We start from the raw sequence: 19,438 nt of genomic DNA on the forward strand, positions 1-19,438 counted from the left end.
GATGCTAAAGGCACAAGTATTTATGTAATCAGAAGAAAAAATGGGTGTATTTAGAAAAGCAATTTATGTTATTCTTCCATAAAAGTATGCCATGTAATAATCTTTAGATCAGTCAGACCAACAGAACAGGCAGTGTACTTGGTCAGATTGCAGTGGATTGCAAGGTGATGTGCACTATCGTGTAATTATGATGCTAGAAAATTATTCCCCATTTCAGCATTGCCTCTTGGGCCTGGTTGATGCACAGAACAGTCCAGTGCTCAATCTGTGTGCTGAGTGTCAGCAGACACACACACACAGACCACAAATCTGGATGATTTTTCATTTTTGTTTCATGGTTTTTTTCAGCATCATGTGCATTGCAGGGCCTTGGCTGCTCTTCCCACGCATGCACGCACATAGGTGTAACATTCTCTTTCCCCTTCTGAAAAATGGATTTCATCAAAGGCTTCATGGCAGAGCGAACACCTGCCACATCACCATGGTAGCTTGTCTAAAACTTGGTTACTGTGAATCGTGAGCTTCCCTGCCCAACAAAGGGAGGAAATGGAAATTCAGGTTAGCACATCGATAGCAGTAGCTAACGTGTGAGGAAGGTACTTTGCTTTCATACATAGCAATTTTGAATTTGTGTTATTTGCATGGGAATTGCCTTTAATGCCTTCTTATAGTTTTTCAAGCCAGTATTTGGATTTTGTGTGTACTGGCCTTTACTAACAGTGATGACTCACTGATGAACTTCCCATCAGAGCAAAACAAGTGATGTTGCTGTGTACTTTCCCTTGCTTTCTTCTCCCTCCTCCAGTTCTCCCATGTCCGCTGATGACAGAAACGATTTCTCCAGGGAAGCTCATAGTGTTATAGTACTAAGGAAAACCCATAACAAAAGATCATATGTATCTTCATGCACATGTTTATGTGTGAATTCTCCAGGGAGAAGGCATTTGCAGGTCTCAGTTCTGAATTACTCTCATTATAATAATCCATTTGGTGTCAAAGTATGACAGATTATAAGTGCTTAAGGCTAGTCCCAGCTCAAGACAGATTTAAATAAAGTACTTCTGGTTATTGTGCAGGTCAGTGTGTTTAAATAACAACCCCCCAAATCATATTCTGACATTTAAAAGAGAGAGGAAATACTGTCATGCTGCAGACCTGGCACAGATAAGCACAGGGCAATTTGGTCAGTGTGCTGTGATTTGTGAGTGCAGGCTAACGCAGTCATTTTCACAGTTTGCAGTCAGGTAGCCACCTTAGCAGTGTGTCAGCATTAGGAAAAAAAAAACACATTCCTTTTAAAATGTTTACACAAATTGCTCCCCGGAGATGCTACAGTGCATTTACTGCAAAACTGATGTAGGTTAAAGATCTGCAGTGAGAATGGCAAACTTCCACGAGCTCCTGTTGTGGGCCTTTTTTAAATGTCCTCCACCAGCCCATCGCTCCAGTGGTCAGGTCGTGGTGATGGGATAATTTTTCAGGTCCGATCCCTAGGGCTGGATACCTGGGAGAAATCCCTGCCTTAATGGAAGACATCATGAAGCAGAATGCAGAAGCATCTGGATAATAATAGGTGCAAGCTTGCGACTACCAGGATATGTGTGACACTGTGACAGTTCTTCCTGACCTGAGCGCACACCTGCAGATCTCCCTGGTGTTGTCCCCTGCCTGCCCGTCATGGAGGCTGGGACAAGAATCACTCATCCTCATTTTCACCATCCTGCTCTGTCAAAGCACTGTCAGCTTCACAGAGACCACAGCCATATCTTTCCAGCCCTCCATGGCTGCAGAAGCAATTCCGGCCCCCATGTTCCTCCTGCACCTCTCTTCTGTCACATGCTGCCAGCTTGGGTCTTGCTGTGCTGGGGTCCCAAGCTGTGGAGCTGCAGGAAGGCGCACCTCTTAGCACCTGGCTTTTGAGATTCCGCTCTGAACCCTTCTTGTCCTGTGGGCAGACCTGTCTGAGAGGCCCTACATCTGCTGGAGGACCCTCTCCTGCATTCACTCTGGGAATGACAGTTCTCTGTCAGAGACTGTTCCTCTTTCTGTGACTCCATTTCTTCTTCTTCTGGTGCATCCACCACCCTCCCCTCCCTAACAGCCTTTTGGCGTCTCATAACAACACTCCCAATCCTCGTGGTTCATTCTTCTTTTCCTGCCTACTCTGTTTCCATCTTCTGTGTTCCAAACTCCTTGCCTCCAGCCCACCTAAACCCTCCACCTCTCAGGCCTTCAGCTGTACCCTACATATCTTAGTGCTTGACATCCCTTGTATTCTGGCTGCCGCAGGGCGTGTTTCAGGAGCTGGATCGGTTTTTCTGACTGCGTGAAGGGCTTTGCTCCACTCTTACAGGTTTAGATTGAGAGGAGAGTGCAGAGTTCCTAATTCATGCCAGAAAATTTACATAAAGTCAGAGAACTTGATCCCTCTGCTCACAGCAAAATCTTGGGCTTGGATGTTTTTCCATGCCAAAAGTTGTGTCTTCATTTCTTCTGAGAAACCTAGTCCACTTTCATTGTTGTGCACAACTAAACCGGACTCACCTCTGAATTTCATTTTGTAGTCAATTGTCTGTTCAAATCTGAGGAAGACAGCAATAAAAACTTTCATCAGATGGCAGCTCTGAGGGGGACCTAAATCACATGCCAGCAAGTACACAACACAAGGTCTCAGCACTGCGGAGTGACTTCTTTGTAGCAGTCATAGACAACACAGTAACCTACTGGTGACTTCAGATCCAATTAAAGAAAGACATCTCCATATAAGAGACACTGCTTAGCAGCTGTGATCACTTGTGTGCTTCTTTGTACTGTCAGTGCTCTTTTTTCTCTTTATTTCTTTGTTCTGCTTTTTAATGATGACCAGATCTTGCATGTCATCCCCTCTTTTCAAATATGTGGACTTCTGCATTATCTCAGAAGACACAATTAGATCTGATGCTACTTATTTTGCAGAGAAAAGAGATTACATGCAAATTAAGCTTTGTGTAGATTGCAGATGAAGGAAAACAAAAGAGCAGAACATGACCTTCTTAAAAGGGAATGTTTTTAATTTGACCAGTTTCATTTTGGACCCGATAGTGGATCAGACCATCAACAGCTCAGTGAAGGTATAGTTTAGGATCACAGGGTCCTTCCTGCTGGAAAGGACTTCAGTACATCTCTGGTCTGATCTCTTCTTCACTGCAGGCTCACATGAGAGTTCAGAATTTTTTCCATTTGGATCTTGAAAACTTCTAGGGACAGAGAGACCTCACCAGATTATTTATTTCACTGGAAAAATGGTTTCCTTACATCCAGCCTGCTCTTCTCGCATGTAAGCTATTGCCTGTTGGCTTGCATCCTCCCACCCTGCCCCACTCTGAACAACACATCTCTGTCTTCTTGTTGACCTGTTATAGGTGCTGGGGAACTGCTGTTAGGTCTCCCAAAGCCACATCTTCTTGAGGTACCTCAGCCCCTCCAGAGCAAATACTCCATCCATCTTAAGGACTCTCTGTGAACATACTCCAGTTAATCATTCTCTCCCAGACTGGGGGTCCTAAATAGGATGTGATACCCTAGATGCTAATGAATGCTGACTGAAGGAGGTGATCATTTTGCTCAATCTCTGGTTGTGCTCCAGGTCACACAGCCCAGGATGTTGTTTGCTCTCTTTGCTGCCAGGGCACACTACTGGCTCCTGCTCAGCACCCTGTGTGCCAGCACCCCTAGAGCCTTTTCAGCAAAGCTGCTCCACCCAGTCAAGCCCCAGCCACTTTGCTGCAGGAGCCTCACTCTTCTCTGCATAGTGTACCTGTTATTGAATTTCATAAGGTTCCCATCAGCACTTTCCTGTAGCCTTTCTGGGTCTCCCTGGGTGGCACACGTTTCCTTGAGCATATCAACTGGCTCTGACATTATGCTAGGGCTGTAAATTAGTGCATTCTCAACAGAGTAGTAAGCAGATTCCTCCCCTTCCCATTTATAATCTCTTCCATTTGCAGAATACTTGGAGCTGTGCTTGTAACAGCAGGGCAGAACAAAGATGTATGCTTAAGTGTAGTGTTTAAACTGATAGCATAATCCTAAATTTGTATTACCTAGCCGTTTTTTCTTCTAAATGCAGAAAAATATATGGTCTGGAATCACTGTATAAGACAAGTTACAGCTGGAAAATATCTGACAGGTCATCTGGTTCATATATAACACAGGATTTCTCTTATCACAGCGTTTTCTGATGTGTTGTGTTGTGTGTGTGCACGTGTGCATACATGTCAGGTACCGGAATTTCATTCTCTCCCTTGGAGGGCAACTGCATCTCACCATTAAGACGCTTTTCATCCTACTCAACATAAATGTTTCTTTTCTTTATTACTTATTATTCCTAATTATCACTTGTTTCATCTGCAAGCAACTCAACTACTGGTGTTTGTATGGTAATTATGGGGCTCTGAGTAATGTGATCTAGCTGTAGGCATCCATATTCATTGGGGGGGAGTTGTACTAGATGGCCTTTAAAGGTCCCTTCCAACTTAGATGATTCTATGATTCTATGATACTGTGAAATCATATACTTAACTGTAGTAAGCCATAGAATTCATAGGCAGTCACTTGAATTTTTGCCATTAGATGTCACTACATGTACAGAAGACAGTTTTTGAAAGTATTTATTTTTGTTTAGCGTCCCAGAAAAATGGGGGAGGGAATTTGGAGATGTAGGAGAGAGTATAGTAGTATGTTTTTGAGATAACTACTTCTTAAATAGTACATCGGATATTCCTTTACTTAAAAGCAGCACAGAAGGAAACATAAGATTTTTGACTTAACTCCAACAACCAACAGATGATGCTGTGACCTTAAGCATATATAAATATGTTTAGCAGCTGCTATGTAACATATTTATAAGTGTTTAGTGACCTGGAGGTTAATCAAAATGAATTTGGTGATCTCAGCTCAGTTCTTAATGGACTCCACTTCATATTACAGCACTGATGCAGCACAATTTGTCACAGTCGGCAATCTTTACTCAAAGGAGGCCCACTGTGGAATGAGAATTAAAGGCTGAAGTAATACCTGATTATTTCTCCCTTAGGAAACTTTCCATTCCAGGCCATCATAGAGCAGAATAATATGTGTAGAAGTTCCATACTGCACACTGCATTTAATCTCAGAATAAAACAACTTTTACAGGATGTGACCTTTCGAAGTTGCTGAGTTAACTCCTGCATACTCTAGGTTCATGCTTTCATGGAGAGGGGGAAAGAGCAGAGTTGTGCAAGGGTAGTTCTGAGTCCGTCACTTGCTGGGCTCTTTCCAGATACAGAGTGGTACCCCTTCTAAGTGTGACATTACGTGGGAAGATGACAAGGAAAGGCATTGCCTGTCTAGATAAAATTTTAAAATGGCATTCTGCCATTCAGAGCTTTCAAGGTGCAGGAGCAATTTTGTAGACTTTGGTTGTTTTCTTGCTGTCCTGGTCAAAGCTAGTATATCCCTTTCATTTAATTTCCACTGTGTCTCAATTGGAAATAGTATCCTACTTTTTGATTTAAAGCTGTTGTGCAGCAGAGTGCTTTCATGAACTACAATTGAGATTGATGTCCAAAGTGGGTAACATGAAATAGGTTGTACCTCAGTTTGAGACAACGAACAGACCCACAGCTTAGAAGATATACATGCTATCGGACATAATAGTGTTGAAATATTAGTAGATGGAGACCAGTTTCAGCCTACCTGCAAGGTACAAGACTCCTGTGTATTTTTTAAGCAAATGAAGGACGTTGGAGAGGCAGATACCTGTAGAGATGTCTGTCTTTTCCAGAATCCCATCTTCACTCCATAAAAGAACCCTTTAAGATGTATTATTCCTTTTTTAAAATGTAAAAATGCACATATACACTTTCTTCATCTTCGTTCATATCTTTGCCCAGTAATGGGAAGAATCTCACTTATCCAGCGTGGAAAGAACTTTTCAATTCACAAGCATTTATTGAGATACAGAATTTTTTTACTAAATTAAAAGGGGGAGGAGGGTGTTAAGATACAATATTTACATAATAAAAGCTTGCTTGTATGACTGAAATCTCTTAAAGCTGTTGCCAAATGGTCCTGCTCTTCTCTTTTCCCTTTGTAATTTTCCCTTGGAGCATTGTACCACTGTGCATTTTAAATCTTTTCCCTCCGCTATGCATTACCAGCTTCATCGGGGAAACGACATTGTATGGCAGTTGTCTCCTTCATATCAAAAGAAAGCCTTTGCCTCTTCACAAGAGTGAAGAGAAGTTTGTCTTCAGAAAGCAAAGGACAGAACTGACTTGGAAAAATATGCTTTATTTAGATAACATGCTCTCTTTTCCTTTGAAGAAATTCACAGTGTGTCATGAAAAATTAGGCCAAATATTGCTTTAATGGTCTTCCTCCTCTTTCTCATAAAAAAAAAGCTGATTTCAACCAATTGTGTTAAGAATCTGCCATGAGTTTTGGGATGACAAGAAGCCGTTGAAGTTATTCAGGGTTGTTGGCTTGGGTTTTTGTATGTTTTGATTGAAATAATTTTGAAAGATTGGACCTAAACAGCATGTGCAACAAAATGGACATTTTGTCCAATGCTGCAGTCACGTCTTTGGTCACATTAATGGTATTTGCTAAGTAACTACAACTTTGTGCCCGAAATCAATACTGGAAACAGGAACGTCTGTTGCATGATTAAAAAAAAGAAACACAAAGCAAAAACATCCACACACAAAGTCTGTTTTGAAGGGAAAGCAAAGCAGGAAGTTAGATTTAAATGATTTCATTGGGACTTCTGTGAATGCTACTTTTGGTCATGAATCACATTCAAGACATATGCTCGCGTGCAGTTGGTTTTGAACCCTGACTCTGGAAGTGTTTACAGGAAACAAGGTGTGTTTGATAATATCAGACAAACAAATCTGAAACAGATTCCATGGAACTTATTTTTCTCCTGGTCATTTCCCTGCGTTCCGAGCTGTGGTAGGTGAGGTCTTGTATTACATGGTCAAATTTTTTGTTCACTGTGAAATTTCTTTGTGCCATACCTAGGCAGGATAAATACCATGACCTGTACTTTTGTGCTGATAGATTGTGACTATAAAAACATATTTTTTATATTTTCAATTTCTTGAAATTTGTGTTCCATCCAGTTCTGTCTTACATGTACAGTAACTGATTCAAGACTAATAGCTCCCCACGTAGGTAAGGTGAACTAATTGCATGCCTTCTACTTAGCTATTTGCAAACATTAGGAGATGTACTTTTTGACAAACCATAGCATATTCTGCGATGAGGTACGTAACGAGACACTCTGTGTGTGCTTTCTTTTTGTAGGCAAGGCAATTTTCCTGCCATGAATCAGAGTGGTATTATGGGTTCCAGCTCCCCCTACACTCAGCCGATGAACAACAGCTCGGGCTTGATGAACCCACAGGCTCCTCCATACAGCATGGCACCTAACATGGTGAACAGTTCAACAGGTAATGGTGGGTAACCTTTCAGGAGTGGCCTTCCTCCAAAAATCTATTTAAAGTTATCAGCCCTGAGCTGATGGCAGAGGATGGCATTTTTTATTTGATTCACCCCCATCTGGGGTAGTTTGGAGTGATTCGAAACTAGGCTAAGATAGTCACTTTTTTTTGTACAAGAACACATACATTTTTCATGAAGTCCTTTTGCACAGCATGTAGATGAGGACAATGTTTTGAAAGTTACAGCAGCACTCGGACCCGGTTTGACATAGGTGTTGACTCGCAAGTAAATGTGCATTTCTGTGCGTGTCTGCAAGAGAGGGATAGAGAAGAAAAACCTCATCTTTGAAGAGGCTGCTATTTGCTTTTCAGTGTCTTTCTTCCTAAGGTTGCAATTTCAGATATTTAATGTGATGCTGGTTTAAAGAAACAATGTGCACCTGCTCTGACTCGAAGACGCTGTAAGTTGGACACTTAAAATAATTACTCTGTTCTGGAAAAATAGGCCATATTTACTGTGTTCCCTGAACTTGTATAACTGTCTATAGGGTTTCTTCATTTACTTATTTAAACATCAGTGTTGAAATTTAATCATAGCTTCCTTCTGCAAACAAAGCATATTTAACATAGCTGTTGGGTTTATCTTTCACATTGTGACTTGTGAATTTGGAGTTCCGTGCAGATTTGTGTTCAAGTTCAAAGACAAGTGAATACAATTCTGTGCAAATACGCTTTATAATCCATATTCAGCTTGACATCCTAACAATTATCTTCCAGTCTCCAGTAAAGACCAGTTGTTTCACTGGGAGGGTTCAGGTGTGGTTTCAGTACTCTAAAGTGGATCTTCCAAAATACTTGCTGTCATGAAGGTTTTGCGCATGCTTTAACTGATTGCATTAGATCTTTTTGAAAACTGTGTTTAGTGTTTTGTTTTGTTTTTCTGGGGGGGAAGTTGAATTTCTACTTTTTGCTTTTGTTTAGTTTATTTCTTTATTTAAAGATGCCTTAATATTTAAATTGTATCTTACTGCTTAGCCTGTTTCATTCCTACATCTTTTGCCTTCTTCTCTGCTTTCCCGTCTTGTCAATTTTATGTCCCCCTGATTCTCAGGCAGAAAATGAGCATGTGAAATTCTAGTGTCCAGTATGACCAGAGCATTTCTTTGCTGTATATAGGAGCCCCTGAGATACTTAGGAGTGTCTTATCTTTCCAGAGTACTGTTACAGTTTTGTTAGCTGAAGAAACTGAATAGAAGTTGTACATCAGTAAGTGTTAAAAATATATATATTAAAAAAAAAAAAAAAAGAACCTTTAAAAAAAAAAAAAGGAAAAGAAAAAACCAAAAACAGGCCTTTTCCAGTCTGTCTGAAAGCTCTTGGTTAATCCAGACAGCACACTTCTACCATCCGAATGAAGAGGGAAAAGCTATTGAAAAGACCATTAGATAATAGCTTGCTCTTCCCCCACCAGAGCTGTCCCAGGTAATATTATGTTTTGTTTGTGTAGTTATGTGTTTTGTCTGGCTTGCTGAAATAAAATTACTTCTGAGCATTGAAACTGTGCTATAAATTCTGTTTTGCTATTAGCAGAAGTAATTTTTCCCCCTTTTCCTTCGGCCCCCAGAGCTGCAAAAATAACCAACAGCAAACAGATGGCACAGTGCCCTGCCTAAGAAGATTTATGTATTCCTAAGGAATAACCAGTTTAAAGGAAGATTCACAGAGGTTTTTTTGTTCAGATAATTCAGCCATTCGTTATTTCATACAGTGGAAATCTGTTCAATGCAAGGCCATTTATCCTAGCAGTCTTTTGTATGGGGTAGTCATACTCTTTTTATTGTGTTATGCATTCTGAAATATTGGATTTTTAATAATTTAAACATTTATCAGGGTTTTTTTTTTTCTTCTGCCAGTGCATTTGTGAGGTTTTCTTTTGTTCCACTTTTATTAATTCAAAGGTTACCCAATAGAAAGTAAGCACAAGATGAACTGGAGGAGCTCAGCGCACCTCTTTTCCTCTGTGTGTGAGCATCCAGATTATACTCTGTCACTTTTGCAGCCACCAATAGCACACAGAATGCATTGGTGCAGGGGAAGAAAGAGAAAATGGGGCATGACTACACTACTGGGGCACATGCAGTGGGAATGCTGCCATTACCCATGTGCTGACACGTTCTGCCTGGGCCAAGGAAATGAAGGGCTGAGCTTAAGATAAGTTTCAATACCACACTTCAGATAGATTTGGCTTGAGCTGGGGGGCACTGCTGGGTCTGCTCTCATCCAGGTACTGCATGCAATGAGGTGAACATAAAGATGGTGCCTGTATACAGGTTAAAAATTGTATTATCTGTGACACAAAGAGCAACTCCACTGCCTGGCTACTGAGCCTTTCTCCCACTAGTATAAAGCCATGTCAGTCAGAAAAAAACAGGGTTCGGTCAGTGTGTAGGGCCAAAAAAAAGCAATTAAGTAGCTGCTGATGGGAGTCAAGTGAGAGGGTTGACTTGCTGGCATTCACCGAGCATGGATACCTGTTCTTTCAATTACAGGTCAATGCAAAAATAAGGTAAGCAACAGGGAGCGATTGCTTTCTTGTTGGTTTTCTGGGTTTTGAGAGTGCAGTTGCCTGTTTTGGGGATGGAAGGTAGATTTTGGTTTATTTATTATAGTGAAATGCAGTTGTAGGTTTTGCTCTGTGAAGTAGAAGAAGATGAGGATATTGTTTGGAATTGTTTTTAAATGGTTGCAGAGCTTCCATACAGCAGCATATAGCATTTCTTCCCACCTGTTTTTATTAGTGTTTGTAACTCCTTATTACCAGTTGTTGGTGGTTTTTTTTGTTTTTTTGTTTTTTTAATTATTTTGCTGTCTTTTTGTTTGTTCGTTTGTTTTAATATAACAATCAAAAGGAATATCGTGTTGCAGTTCTGCATCCTGATATTTCAGGAGCAGCTGTTGGTCAAACAGCACAGCAGCAGGTTTTGCTGATACGGAGCAGTTTCAGAGCATGGAAATTATGAGGTTAATGTAGCTCAGCCCTTCTAGTTGAGCATCCCACCCATAACACCTAAAGCTTCAAGCCAGGATCCCTTCACAATTACAGAACAAACTGCCATACAAAAAAAAAAAAAAAAAAAAAATGGGAGAAACCTCCACTGTCCTTGTGTTTTATGAGGATTCACATTCCCATATTTATTTTACATCCTTTTCCCCTCAATTTTTCTAATTCAGGCTTTAAAAAAATATAAGGGAACTTACAAATCCAAGATCAATTGAAAAAAAAAGTCATGCTGTGAACCATGGTAATTCAAGTGAAAACTAGCTTGAAAGAGAAGTACTATGCAGTCCGCATCTCGTGGATTTCAATATTGTACTCATACCCTCTTCTACCACTGCAAGGTGAACAAAACAGTCCAAAGGTGTTCATCTCCTCACTGCCACCACCTCCACTGTACTGAAACCTTTCATTTTTCTGAGTTTTGTTATTCCCAACGAATCTCTAATGTAGGAATACTTAACATAAAACGTGATCTTCTAGAAAAAGTTATTTGCGCTGAAGAAATTAAAAGGATGCTCTTAAAAGTAGATCGAACACTTACATTTTCATATATAATATGTTTTTGACTTTGTGTTTGTTTGGCTGGACCTGTGAGAGCAAAAGCAATTATATTTATAAATGTGAAGCATTTTTTACAGGCGTAAATTGTTTTTTTCTGTTTTGTAGCGTGGTTGGTTTTCATTTTTCAGGCTAATGAAGACCTCCATTTATTTTCTTTTTTCTTTCTTTTTTGCCCTAATGTATGCCTTCATGTGAGCAATTATTTAAAACCCACTTAAATAAAATTTTCAGAGGGCATCAGCAGTTGGCAACACCTGAAGTAATGCATCCCCTGGACTCCAAACAGGCGATGAACATAACCGGGTGGTCAGCATGACTGCAAATCAGCCAGCTCTTGGAGTTCATTTCCCTACTTCCCCAGCCTCGTGCCCGGATCACCCCACAGTCAGAAGGTTGGGTAGGCACGTGGAAAGCGCAGGGCTGACATCCTGGCTGCCCAAATGCCTGTCTCAGAAAACAGAGTCCAAGTGTCCCAGGCTGCGCTTTGACCCACAGGGGAATGGCCATTCATGGGAGGATATGAGGCAATGCTGTTGTCCCTGTTCTGTTTTTTTGTGGGTATTAAAGCAGTGGGGATTCTTTTGCCAGCTTCACATGAGTCATACATTTTCTGCTTTTCTTTTTTCTTGTTCTTTTTTTTTCTTTTTCTTTTTGGAGGGAGAGCGGTAGGGGCAGGAGGGAGGGAGGAATGTCTTACAAAGGATGTAATATTCTGTTTTGTAGAGTGTGATTTGTTATTGCGCTAGCAATAAAGAGAAAAACAATGTTTGTGTATTGCTGCTCTTACAGTATTTCATCATCTTCTGGGACTGATAGCACAGCCTTTAGCAAAAAAGAATACTTTGCTGCAGTTTCACTCATGTCAATATATGCCTTTGAGTACATTAAATTCAGTGTGGAATAGTTAATTCAGGACCTTGACCCATACTTGCTTTTTGAAACCATGCTAGCTCTTAAATTCTTATAATAAGCCAGAGGCTAGTACTTGAAACCTATTCACAGTACACTACAGCACTTTCTGAGTCAAGGTTTTCCTCTTACCCTCTTCTCTGAAATGTTTTCTCTTTCGGTCTGCACTTCACACACAGAATTATCGGCGCCCATGTAGAAAGAGAGCGTGTCTTAATTTAGCAGTTTCGTGACAATAACAGTATTTCGCTGCTCAGAAAGGGTCAAAACAATGTTCTGGCTGTACTGCTCTGCTGAAAAGTGAAGGAGTGTCTGTTTGCAAATCACTGGAGAGTACATTTGCAAGAAGTTATGAAACAGCATTTCAGCAGTAGATGGAAAGTAGCTGTGGAAACATGTTAGGTAAAAGCTATAGGGAGACCTTACTGTTTGGTAGTCAAACCCCTGCAGTTCTCCTCTTTAAGGTAGAAGCAAATTACATTCATGAAGCAAGTCGTTTAGAACACAAAGTGAAAAAGAATTTGGAAAGCTTCATTTGTCTTTTGTTCGTAATTGTCTCCAGCTCCTGATAGTTGGAGACCAAATTATATATGCATATGCCACACAACAAGTAATCTGCAGTGCACGAATTGAGTTGGTGTTTTTATAATCCCAAATAGAACTAATACAGTCAGGATGTGTTTTCTTATAGCCTAGAGTTCTTGCCCTTTACATGAGATCTTATTTGAAACCTCATTGGAAAAGAGATTTTGTAAAGGAGCTCTGGTGGAAATAGGGCTGCCAGGAATAGGCCGAAATATTTTGTTCTTTGTAACAGAAAAGTAACGCGCCAGTGTCATAACAAGGAGAGACCAGCAGAGAATTTGGCCATGCTGAATTCCAGTGAAGAAGCACGATTTTTAATGTTACTTTGTTTGACCTTTCTAAAATTGCTTTAGAGGGGAAGGGTCATTTTTGGTTTGCTTTTAACTTAAACTGAGATGTCTTCTTCAGTGCTTTCACAGCATGAAATGTGTTTAAAAGGATTTCATATAACAGTTTTGCATCCCAGTTCGAAACCAGACTGTGGCATATATTTGACTATTTTGTATGTGTATTTAAAAAATGTATCTGAAAGAAAAGTAACTTTTTTTAAACTCTAGAACTCAAAACTAAAATGTGTTAAGCTGCCATCCTTCACTTCGTAATACCCCAGTTCTTCAAGCACTATAAGGGCAAAATGCATACAAATCACACGGTTAGTGGATGCTGGCTTCCCAGTATAATATTGCTTGGCTGTTTTGTTGAGGTTTTGCACACATACATAAAAATAACAGCATTTTTAGCTGATCCCAATAGATTTTCTCTGCAGCTGCATCACTTGAAAAAGCTTTTTGTTCCAATTCTTGAAATCTTAAGTATTGAAAGTAAATTTTTTTTTTAAATCTTGATTGTGATTTATGTGTAGTGATGACTTTAAGGATTTGACTGGGCTACAAATGTACTGTAAAAAAAAGCAAGAAATTGTGCCCATGAAAAACACCGGCCGTTCAAAGATGAATATTGAGCATACAGTTGTAAACTCACATGGCACATGGCTGGGTAGGTTTTTTTGGCAGACCCGTAGTCTCAACCTGCAGTGATGCTAAAGATATTAGCAAATTAGCACTGCAAAGCTTGCCAGCGTATTCACCAGAGTCCTGCTCATGCTCTCACTGCTGTAATTAAAACTAATTATTTTCTAAAACATAGTAATACATGAATATGTGCAATAATCATTTTGTAGTGGGCAATCTGTGAAGCATTTTAAAGCTTCTTTTCCCCCTCCTCTCTTTGGCTTGCTATGCAGCATGCCTGCTGCCTAGTGTGAGCCAGCATTGTCATTTTGCAGAGGCACACCAGTCTGGTAGTGATCACATTCTGATTTTCTCCCTTTTTTTTTTTTCTTTTTTTTTTTTTTAATAAATTATTCTTTGCTGATTCTTAAAATTTGTGAGTTTGGGACATGTATTTTTTTCCTTTTTCATTGTTCTATAGGTTATTCGAGCCTATCTTTTTATTTATCTCAGATCCCTCTTTGAAAGCAGGGCATGAGGAGAGGAAGAAAAAGGGAGAGGGAGGGAAGACAATCCAGTCTTTCACAAATGCTGAGTACATGGGGTTGTTGTTGTTGTTTTTTTGTTGTTGGTTTTTTTTTTTTTTGGTTTTTTTTTTTTTCAGAAAAGAAGTGCCTGGTGTCTTGCTGTTTTTCTTTGGTTATTTGCATTGATTCAGTGCCATGGCACGTCCTAGCACCTGCACTGCCCAGTATTTTCTGTGTATTTATCTGAATGTTTCTTACTGCATCTTTCTAGAAATCCAGGAAGCCAGCAGCAATAACACTATGCTTAGCACTTGAAATGAAAAAAACAAAACCTTAAGCGCCTCACACCCCTAAGAAGTAACTACTTTCCACTGTCAGAGCAAGACATTCGTGTGTTCGTTACAGTTCCACCTCATTTTGGCACAACTTGAATGCCACTTCTCCAGCAGAGCAGAGTTTGCAGCTCATAATTCTTTAGTTCAGGCTCACAAGGCTGAGTGATGCACTCTGAGGATAGGGACAGTGATTATCTCATGGACACTTGTTTTAATACAGAATTATAATTGGGAAATTAGTAGGACAAGCAGAAATGGTTTTAAGTTGAAAGTGTGAAGATTTAGGTTGGATGTTAGGGGGAAGTTCTTTACTAGGAGAGTGGTTAGGCCCTGGAACAGGCTGCCCAGGGAGGTTGTGGATGCCCCGTCCTTGGAGGTGTTCAAGACCAGGATGGACGGGGCCCTGGGCAACCTGATCTAGTAAAGGTGTATGTTTGGTGGCCCTGCCAGGCAGGGGGGTTGGAACTACATGATCCTTGAGGTCCCTTCCAACCCGGGTCATTCTGTGATTCTGTGAAATTCAGCCTTTTCCTCAGATTCAAAATTGCAAGCAAAGTCTGCATTGTTTTTGTCTGTGTTAGTCTATTACTAAAGGAAAAGCGGAGTAGTTAGTAGAGTAGATTGTTGCTCTGGTAAAACATAGTGGTCAGATCCGTGGACAGCTGCAGACCACCAGTGGTGTGAAAAATGATTTTCTGCATAAAGTGTTTTTTATTGCTGTTGTGTGGCGCTTGCATTCTTTCCTTGTTCATTTCTTTTGTTTCCTCGCTTCAACTGAAGAGGTGTCCAAGTTTCCAAATGCCAGAATGAAAGGACAGAGGTGGGATAACCTCTGCTTCACATGTCACCACAGTCTGGCAGTGGGAAGCATTTTTTCCTAGCAAGCCGAACACAGTCATGCTTAACTGTTTCTCCTGTTTTCGATTAGCACCTATGGGTCTTGCAGATATGATGACATCTGGTGAGTCCAAACTACCCCTTCCTCTCAAAGCAGATGGCAAAGAAGAAGGAGCCCCTCAACCTGAGAGCAAGTCAAAGGTATTTACCACTCCGCACGTGGTGTTGGTTGAGCCCGCAGGAGTCTGCTGTGTTGTTGTCTGTCTTCTGGTTTTGGCCTACCCACTTCTGTTCTTTCCTGCATGCGTTTCCATTCACGTGCAATTTCTTTGTTTGTTTCTTTTTTTTTTTTTTCCTTTTTTCCTTCATTGTGTGGATCTGAAAGTTACTAGTTCTTACGGCATTTTAACTTGCGGGGGCAAAGCTACCCAAGCCAAAAGTTGCGTGGGGATTCAGCTGTGCCATGTGGGTGGGGAAGAAGGGTCTTGCCTGATTTCAATACTTGCAGCCATTTTTCTCTGCCTTCGGTTATGGCTTCCTGTTTTGGCCGGCTCAGCAGCAGCAGCATACTTTAATATTTTGCTTTCTTGCCTTATTTGATAAAATAAGGTGAACAGCTTGTTTTTCTTTCTTTCATAAGGGGAAACCCATGCTTAGCATTCCATGTGAGCTTGAAATAAGCATGGTGGCTTAGTGACTTTAGCCAAGCATCCAGCAAACTTTCCAAATTATACTAATTAACAATGTTGTTTTAATACTTTATATATATACATAAATATATTTATATGTGTGTGTTTTCTGTATGTGTCTCTCTGTTTATATATATTTTATATATAAAAAATCGGTCACTCTGTTAAACTGGATGTAATTTTTTTGTTTTTAATACAGTTTTCCCTGCCTTTGTCATATTATTTTTTTTTATTCCTCTACCACAGGATAGCTACAGCTCTCAGGGTATTTCTCAGCCCCCAACCCCAGGCAACCTGCCAGTCCCTTCCCCAATGTCCCCAAGCTCTGCTAGCATCTCCTCATTTCATGGAGATGAAAGTGATAGCATTAGCAGCCCAGGCTGGCCAAAGACTCCATCAAGCCCTGTAAGTGGCTCTGATTTTTTTGGGTTTTGTTTATTTTTTTGTAATTAATTCTATTATAATGCTTGCTTGTTTGTTTTATAAATTCCTTTTCTTCATTATTTATCCACTAAACAGTTTTCTTTCTTTATAACACTGGGTACAAATTCTGCTCTTGGACACATGGCTGTAAGTTCCACCGCCTGGCTTCAGTGGGGCCTGAGCATGCTTATCCAAGGGCAAAATTTGTCCCAACAGTACTTGGAAATAAGAAAGAGTAAAATCGTGTGCATCATGCAAATGTGCTGTCTGGTAATAAAGCAGTTGTTGTGAAGAAAACATTTTGTAATGCATCAGCTTCCAAGCATGCCGACTGTGTTGTTAAGGACAATTCCATTTCTGTTCCTGGGCCCAAACTCCTTCACACAACTGATTTCATTCTGGTTGCTGCACTTGTCATTGCTAGTGTTATTTAAGAGGGGGAAGGGAACAACAAAAAAAGCAAAAAGCAAAAAAAAAAAACCACACAACAAAAGCTAAGATCCAGCAACATTTGAATTGTAGCCTTAGCGCCACAAAAAAGCTGCCATGTGTATTTTTGAAGCATTTTTAATTTGGAATTGTGTATTTGGAAATACGATGATTGAGTTCTCAGGGCACAATCTAAAACAAAATTGTTTCTGATTTGCTTCATTCAGTTGTTTTGAAATCACCCAGATTGTGGGTAGGAAAAGAAATGATTTGTGTAAGTTTTTAGAGAACTATTTTTAGGTGAATCATGTTTAGTCATTCTAGTCCAGGAAAAACCTGAGAGAGATGCATGGAGCTAAAATATAAGCGGCATGTATTTATATACACGTGTAGAAATATCTGTGTACATGTATATGCGTAGAGAAAAAAAAAGAGAATGCAGAATATGTGGCCTTTGGGGAGCAAGTGTCCACTTGGCCATTTTTGCTTTGTTTTTTTTTTAATCAGGAAAATGTTTGTTGTTCCTCTTCTTTCCACTAAAAATAATAATTATAGTTTCTCACTTGAGAAAAATGTTGCAACAGATTTTTGTGAGGAATATCAAGTTTTTTTCTGCCATTGTTAACATGCACTTAAAATACCAACAATTCCTTGGTAACAACTTAATTTTTACGAAGTTTTATGTTGAAGAGTGTGTCTTGGAAAATAGAGGAAGGCCGATTGGAGGAAAGACATTACCAAATGCCCTGAGCAGAGGGGCAGCATGGCATGAAGTGCACCACCTGGATGTTTTGATGTTTATTTGGCAGCAACTTTGAGTCTCAGAAGGCAGCTGATGTTACTTGTTCCCACAAAATCTCATCTTGTTCTTAACAGCATTTATAAGAGGGCAGGATGCAAAAAAATGGGGTTAGTTTTGTTTACGTAGTAATGTTTTGACCATCGCTTGTCTGGAGGAAAACATGAAGGCTACTGCATAAGTTGTCTAACCCATCAAATTCTTCTGCAGCACGTTCCTGAGCTCACTGTATGAACTACATAATAAATCCTAGAGCCACCATGGAGCCTTTTTCCATGTAAATATAGCAAGTATACCGTTGGAAAAAACAAATAGACAAAGTTTGTGCTTTCAATGTAAAACTTTCTCTTCTGAATGCCCTTCTGTTCAAGTGCTGCTACATCTTTAGCTTGACTTACCTTCTTGGTGCACAGGTTGGGATAAATACAGTGCTTTAGAGTGATGGAAAAATAAGTGCTGTAAATTAGCTGATCTCTCTTTACCTATGAAAGCCAGTGTATTGGATAACTTCATCGACCTTAACAGCAGCCTGACATAGACTGGAAGATTGATTGCAGTCGTTTTGTTACACTTGGAAACAGACCAGCTTTGTTCATTAAGTCCCAAAGTTGCTTCTTGTGCTACAAGTTCTTCTTTCCAGCAGAGGGTAAAAGCAAGGGTGAATGGTCTCCTGGTGTACCTGTGATCCTACAGAGTGAGTCCTCTCTTTGAGTAGTTCTGTGTGGAACTGAGGCATGTGTAGAGAAGGAATTGTTCACCATTAGATTGTAAGGGCTCTTAAGTGTTGAGATAAAAGCTCGCATTTCCTGTGTGAATTTTATGTGTAGCCTGTGTCCCTTACAGTGGCTAAGTGTCTAACATTCTTTCAAAGAGAATTTGAAAATGCGAATGCACTGTGCATGGTCACTGCAATGTGAGTAAAACAGTAGGTTATGAAAATCCCATTAAGTGCAGTTCACTGTTTGTAGTTACATGTGAATATGGCAGTAGAGACACCTGAGTAGCACAGTGTCTCTGCAGTGCTATCTTTGAGGGGTCTGCAGAGTCCTTCAGGATGTGTCTTGGCAGAGGATTGTGTGCAACAGCCTCTGCCTGAGATTGGCCTACAGCCGGTTTTGCTGCCTGTGTATGCACGTTGTTCTGTAGTGAAGAGGACTGTGTAGTGTTTGTAAATGCTTTATTGAAGTGGGGGAAGTGAACTGCAGATAGTTCTGTAAATGCAGGTAGCTTGGGAGATGTGCAGAAACAACTGCCACTGCCTTAATGTGAAAATTGCAGATTAAGAAATTTTTGTTGCTCTGAAGGATTAAGTAGCTTCACTATGCCACAGTCTGTATTAAAGCTACACAACTTTAATGAGGGACAGGTGTATTGAAAATAAAGTATGGGGTTAGGCAAATTTAATGGGGGAATTGGCTTTGGCATCTACATTCTTTGTTGTTGTTGGGTTTTTGTTGTTGTTTTGTTGTGGGTTTTTTTATCATCCATTTAAAGATGGGAAGTAACATCTGTAGAATGATGGGAATTGAGGGCAGAGTAGGATACAGCTAAGTTAATGAAGGAATATACAACAAGATTGCACCAGTGTTTTTTACCACCAAAATTGTGAACAAAACATTTGTGGAAGAAAAATTCGTGATCTTTTTTCTTCCAGCATTGCCTTGCTTGGACTCACTTCAGCTAAGGATCTGTTAATGGCATCATCTTGTAATAAACCTGTATTTTCTGGGAGTTAACATTGACCTATAGGCAGATCTAGGCTTCCAGCTGAATGCACCCTTGTGGATCTGAAGTTTGTGTGTAGACTAGTTTGCACACATCTGTCATTTTTATATGTTTACATTTATTAAAGAAGGAGCAGAGAAAAAGA

General features: G+C 40.1%; 1 protein-coding gene across 9 annotated transcripts in view; it reads left to right on the forward strand.

The window, feature by feature from the left end:
• The window catches only part of ARID1B (AT-rich interaction domain 1B), a 310,448-nt gene that overhangs the window by 261,984 nt on the left and 29,026 nt on the right, over nucleotides 1-19,438 (forward strand). For 4 of the 9 annotated variants that reach the window (XM_015858262.2, XM_015858265.2, XM_015858266.2 and 1 more), the window contains 3 exons: nucleotides 7,330-7,481; nucleotides 15,320-15,429; nucleotides 16,164-16,322. In XM_015858262.2, the coding sequence (XP_015713748.1) occupies nucleotides 7,330-7,481; nucleotides 15,320-15,429; nucleotides 16,164-16,322 (421 nt within the window). The remainder of the gene's footprint in view (nucleotides 1-7,329; nucleotides 7,482-15,319; nucleotides 15,430-16,163; nucleotides 16,323-19,438) is intronic. The other 5 variants (XM_015858263.2, XM_032443856.1, XM_015858268.2 and 2 more) reach the window with 3 other exon arrangements.

Source organism: Coturnix japonica, chromosome 3, assembly GCF_001577835.2.
Source record: "Coturnix japonica isolate 7356 chromosome 3, Coturnix japonica 2.1, whole genome shotgun sequence".
Taxonomy (NCBI): domain Eukaryota; kingdom Metazoa; phylum Chordata; class Aves; order Galliformes; family Phasianidae; genus Coturnix; species Coturnix japonica.